This window comes from Danio rerio, chromosome 14 (genome assembly GCF_052040795.2).
Source record: "Danio rerio strain M-AB ecotype USA chromosome 14, GRCz13ab, whole genome shotgun sequence".
NCBI classification, from domain to species: domain Eukaryota; kingdom Metazoa; phylum Chordata; class Actinopteri; order Cypriniformes; family Danionidae; genus Danio; species Danio rerio.
The window spans coordinates 37,590,001-37,596,220 of NC_141034.1; the positions used below are offsets into that span (position 1 = coordinate 37,590,001).

Here is a 6,220-nt window from a genome sequence, read left to right on the forward strand (position 1 = left end):
AAATGGATTATACAAAAAATACAGTGGGGTCAGTTCAGATGTAGCGCAGTGCTCACAGCTAAATAACATGCCAATTGTGGCCGTTAAAGTTAAAAGTATCCCAAGTCATAACAAATAAAACAATGCATGGGGAACAGCTTTGGTCGGTGTGTTCGTTGCAGTACACTGTGTAACAAGCTATTGTAAACAAGCTAACGTTAATTATACAAGTAATATTTTAAATCATTAATGAAGCAGATTCATGGGAAATTACATGGGTAACCAGCATTTTTGCTTTAATTAATTTATCAATGCGTTTGCATCAACCTCATTAAGAAGAAACACTTTATTTCGAGTTTTATGGAGTTCAACATTAATTGAGCTGCAGCTGCACACCTGACTCATGCGTGTCGAGTAGGTGAGATGAACTGGGGAAGCAGGCAGTGGGCCAAATCAATGTGAGGAAGGGGAGGGAAAACTCAACTGTTTCTAAATGCATTTGTTTGTTTATTCAGGTAATTATTTTTAGGTATTACATATATTTCACAGTAGAGAATGCAATTTTCTTTCATTTTATTTTTTGGGCGGGGACAACTCTCAGATGATCTTTCATAAAATTTGTTCCAGAAAAAAAATCCCAAACCTTCAGAATCACTTTCTGACTCGCTGTCTTCTGACTGCTTCCTGTTTTTCCTCTTCTTGGACTTCTTTTTTTTCTTCTTTTTCTTTTTCTTCTTTTCCTCTGTGAACACGATAGCAGCCATTGATAATGTTTATTAAAAACCTTCAATTTGATGTTTTCAAGCACTAAGATATTAAAGAATCATTTACCCTCTGAACTTGAATCAGAGCTGCTGTTCTTCACGTCCTCTTCTACAGGAGTGTGTTCATCTGAACTATTACAAGAAAGCAGATGAAAACATTACTAGGTTTTCAGTATTATCCATTTATTATTGTAAACAGACCAGGGTCAATTCTTACTATTGTGTTTGACAAGTAAAGTTGGAGGAAAGAAAATAGTAAATTCATGATAAATATTCTTAACTAGTAACAAAAGCTGAAGTTGCTTTGATAGAAAAAGCCACTGTGATTCTTTACTTATAGATATTAGATAACTTGAGCCTCAGTCAGATGTTTGTAAAACTGATTGTCTTCTAGGGAGTAACTAGAAAATAACCTTAAAGGGCCATGAAACCCCCTCGTTTTAGCAGGGTGTTTTCACACCTCTACTTTGGAAAAAGTCAGAAAAGTGGGCGTGTCCAGCTCTGTTTAGGGGGGAGTGTCGGAGGATCTAAAGTGGGATGGTGTGGGAGTGTCTATTTGTGCACGCGCGAGTTTCAGAGTCAAAATACACACCCACACAGACAGGAGAAAGTGATGGTGTTTAACCTACATGGACATCTGTAGTCGAATTATTTGCCAAATTATTAAATGTTGGACTTTAACCGCAGTTTGGCTCTTTCATTCAGGGAATTCATTCATGCCCCTCGCGACAAACGAGATATTTGATTCGAGGAACTGATCTAAGCGTGTATTTTTCATGCAATGTTTGATACCGCATGGCGAATGAGAGAAAAAAAACCTCCGCATTTCCCGGAAACTTAGATGCATACGGCAGGTAGTGTCAGAAAGCCGCGTGTGTTATTCCGGTCACAAAATGCGGTGCTAACATTTCTGCACTCAGTGCAATAGTAACTTAATTCGATACAAACAAACTGAATAAACAAAGAGCACTGGTCGCTCACTTACCAAATCTGTAGAGACAGGACAATCACCAGCAACTAGAGCCGCAACTATATGGAGAGAATACTACAAGCGAATCCAGATTTCAGCGTTTGCAGATGAGAACAGCTCTCAGGTAAACAATAATCCCCCTTAGACACGTAAGTTATTGTTGTCGAGCGTCACGTACACTGTAATCCACACGTGATCCAGATAAGCTCTCACAGAGAGAAAATGAAAACGAAACTTAACGGCAGCAAACTATAAAAGCAACACTTCACGCTTGTTTTGCCAACACAACGTGGCGTCTTTGTGGTGTAAGCACGGTGACACAAATGAATATTAATGAAGTTGCACAGCAGAGCGCGCTGATTGGTTTGAACCCAGCCTTACTCATGCATTAATGTATCACACTGTAAGACGTAATAAGACTCACTCTGGCACAGACGCCCAGTCTGCACGCTGGAATACACGCTATTATGTCATGACCGTGACGCAGCTTCAAAAATTCTTTTTAAACAGGAAGTACGAATTTGCTTGAAATAACGTAAAAACAACCAATTTACACTTTTTAGTGAAATATAGGTGTCCTAATAGTGTTTTTAGCAGTGTGGGACACATATACCACTGTCAACAGCTCAAAAAATGTGTTTTGGTGTTTCGTGACCCTTTAAGGCTGGCCTTTTACTCAGGTGTTTCCACAATTAATAAACCCACATTTGAGATGGCATAAGATGTGATTGGTTGACTGATTTGTCATATAGTCACATCATCTACCTGCAAATGTCTTTCCATCGTAGAATATACAATACAATTGAGCAGACAAAATTGTTATGCTCATCACACAGCACTTTATAATGTAATATCATAAAATGTGCATAATTTAGGTGGATGCAAACTTGTCTGTGTTGTATTGAATATGTACTCACTCTGGTTCTCTGACTCTTGGAGAGTATCCCCAAACCTCTGGACATCCGATTTCACCAATTCTCTCTCGTTCCTGCAGACGCCTTAAAGAAAAACAGAAGTCATGCTTAAATGTGCATCCTCAAATTTAACTCCTTAACTGTCACCATGTCTGTTAAATTTTTTTTGGTCTAAACTTGAACTTTCCTTGACAAACCATATCAAATCACATCATATATTACTTTGAACTGTTAAGTTGTGAGCTGAAAAAAGTGCTGTGACATTTAAGGCAATAGTTCACCGTAAAAATTATAATTCTGTCATCATTTACTTATCTTCCTCTAGAAGAAACCCGAGTTTCTTATGTTAAACATAAAAATAGTATACTGATGAATGCTGGAAAACGTGTCATTCATTTACATTTAGCAGACGCTTTTATCCAAAGCGACTTACAAATGAGGACAAAGAAGCAATTTACACAACCAAGAACAACAATGAATAAGTGCTATAGGCAAGTTTCAGGTCTGTAAAGTCTAAGAAGGGAAGTATTAGCCAGCTTTCTTCAAAATATCTAGTTTTGTGTTTAACAGGAGAAGGAAATTTATAAAATATCAGCACCACGTGAGTGTCAATAAACGGTGAGGACATTTGTGAGCATCCTATGGAACCCTTTTACGGGTAAACAGAGGATATTTTCCTGCTATTAACATATACTTTTAGAAGAAGTATAATGAGAGTCTCTCTGACCTCGCGATGAAGGCTTCTTGTCTCTGTCGTTGAGCGTCGTCTCTTTTTTCATAGTAATCGGAGAATCCGTGATCTCTGTCCGACCAGGTCTGTCGGTCCCTTTCCCTTGACCTCGAGCGACTGCGGGAATACGCCATTCGGAAGCGGTTTCTGCTGCGGTCTTTGTCGCCGTGTCGTGATTTGTGCTCGTCTTCATGGTTGTGTCTGTGGTTCTTCAGTGCTCGGTCCGGGGATCGGCTGCTGGAGCGGCTGTGTCTGCGTCTCCTCGGGCTCACCGAGCCTGAATGCTTTACGTCTAGCTCAGGCATTACTACACTATAACGACGTCTTTGATTCCCTTATTTTGTTCTGTTAAAAGGGACGTATTGGTTACGTTTTGCTAGTCATGTCGCAGTTCACCAAGAACGAGCCAAGCTAATCCAGCTAGATTTGTACGTTAGCAAACAGCGGTTTTAAATCACTTTTAGCACTGCGACAAAATACTTAGTTAGGAATATTATGAATGTGTTGAGACACACCGTGAAACCTAAAGACAACTTAAACGCAAAACATACACACTAGCAACGCTGAACTTTAGCCTGCTTGTGTTTATGTTTCCGCTACGCTAAATTCTTCTAATGTGACGTACATCTCATTGGCGCGAAGCCTGCTCAGTATCGCCCCCTGGTGACATGGAAGACATTAAACCTTTTATTTTGACACCAAAAAGGCACTTCAATCTTTTTTGGCGAGTGCCTTTTGAAAGAGAATAAAAATTTGTGAAAATTGCACTTTTTATTTAGGAAACGAAATTTCTTTGGTGTTTTTAACCTTTTTGCTGGGTCAGTTGGCATTTCTATGTTCTGAGTTTACATGTTTCCACCGAGTTCGAGTGGGTTTCCCCCACAGTCCAAGCTGAATAAACTAAATTGGTAGTAGTGTATGTGTGTGAATGAGAGTGTATGGGTGTTTCTCAGTGCTGGGTTGCAGCTGGAAGGGCATCCGCTGCGTAAAACATATGCTGGATAAGTTGGCGGTTCATTACGCTGTGGCGACCCCTGATTAACAAATAGACTAAGCTGCAAAGAAAATAAATGAATGAATGAAATTGTCCATAGTGTATATCTGTAAATGAGTGTGTAACGTTATGGATGTTTCTCTCAGTACTGGGTTGCAGCTGGAATGCGGTAATTGCTGCGTAAAGGTATTTATTCCACCTCTGAGCAGAATTAATCTGTCTTTTTTGTACAGACAATACCATTCCAGAGGCAACCGTGTGTCACAATTTTAGAGTAAATTTAAGCATTTTATAATCTAGAATTTTAACTCAAAACCTAAAAGCTATCCTGAGAATCAGAAGCTCTTCTTTAATCTATAGCAGGGGTGCCCAAACTTTGAAGGGCCAAAAACCAAACTTTATGAAGGCTACACTCCAAGAAAACGTTAAGCAATTTATTTAACCGAATGGTTAAGTAAAAAAATATTTGTTGCTATGTTGGGTTAATTTTAACCTTTATTGGGTTATTTATTAATGACTTAACCAGTTGGGTTAAATATCTTTTGCTTTCTTGGGTTATTTTGAACATTTTTGGGTTATTTTGAATTTTTGGAAAATTTTTAATTTTACCATCTAACTGATTTAACTGTCACCAAACAGCTGTATTAATATGGGTGCGTAATGTTATTTATTTACTCAGCCATAATTATAAAATAATAGTAGAACTAATAATAGTAGCAATAGTAATACCACAATGAAACAAATAACATTTAATCATAATAACCCAATGCATTGGGTTAAATCATTTAAGTTCAAATAACCCATAGTTGCGTAGGTGCTACAATAACCAATGGTTGGGATATATGTTGGGGTATTTTTAAACCTACTATTTTAACTGAGGAGTGGGCTAAAGGTAATTATAGTTACCATGAGTAATTTCATAATTTATTTAATAATATTTAAAAATAACTACAAAACGTTGTTTTATATTAACTAAAGCAGTATATATATCCTATACATTTTAAAATTAGCTTATTAAAGTAAAAACTAAAACAATCTAATCTATAACAGAATGGAGTTACTCTAGTTTTTGCCTTGATTTGCTCGCCGAGGTCTTCTGCATAGTCCTCTATTTGTCGAGTGACAGTATTTATGTTTTAAAACCTTTGATTCATTTACAATATTTAATTTAAAACATTAAATTCCAGTCTGCTTTTTTGTTGCTCAGCAATAAAACCCCAACCCTCTCCATCATCCTCACTCTCTTCTCAGATGGGATGTTGGGCCAAATCAGAAGTTACAACAGGCCAACTTTAGTCAACTTTAGTTTTGGGGACCTCTGATCTGTGTTGTAAGCACTTTCCAGCTTTTATATGCTTTGGTTATAATTTTGTTTTATTTATTATTTCACTATTATTTTGTGTGTGTGTGTGTGTGTGAATATATATATATATATATATATATATATATATATATATATATATATATATATATATATATATATATATATATATGTGTGTGTGTGTGTGTGTGTGTGTGTGTGTGTGTGTGTGTGTTTGTGTGTGTGTGGGTATGTATATAAACAATAATTATAAAGTGGTAATTCCAAACAACTATTAAGTTTGCATCTTTCATAAGTGACTAAGATTTATAATGAGGGTAAATATTAATAAGAAAAAAAACTTGTTTAAATGTTCTTCATTTATAAAACAGATTTCTTTTTCACGGATAAGACATGAAAAGGGAATGTGTTTTTAAATTAGTAAAATATGATAAGAAATTCAGAATATCTGAATGCTTTATTTTTATTTATTTTAAACGGTTTTATAGCAGTGCATTGTGTATTTGTTTTCTCTAAGCATATATTTATACTTGTAATAGATCTAAGTA

At 36.5% G+C, this 6,220-nt stretch overlaps 1 protein-coding gene and 1 long non-coding RNA gene across 2 annotated transcripts in view; both read right to left on the bottom strand.

Moving 5' to 3' along the window:
* nkap (NFKB activating protein) overlaps nt 1–3,923 on the bottom strand; it is a 7,860-nt gene extending 3,937 nt beyond the window's left edge. The window contains 4 exon segments of the mRNA NM_001003414.1: nt 623–721; nt 811–875; nt 2,631–2,711; nt 3,355–3,923. Of these exon segments, the coding sequence (NP_001003414.1) occupies nt 623–721; nt 811–875; nt 2,631–2,711; nt 3,355–3,662 (553 nt within the window). The 5' untranslated portion in view covers nt 3,663–3,923.
* The window catches only part of LOC147840846 (uncharacterized), a 69,084-nt gene that overhangs the window by 35,359 nt on the left and 27,505 nt on the right, over nt 1–6,220 (bottom strand). The gene's annotated exons all lie outside the window — the stretch shown is intronic.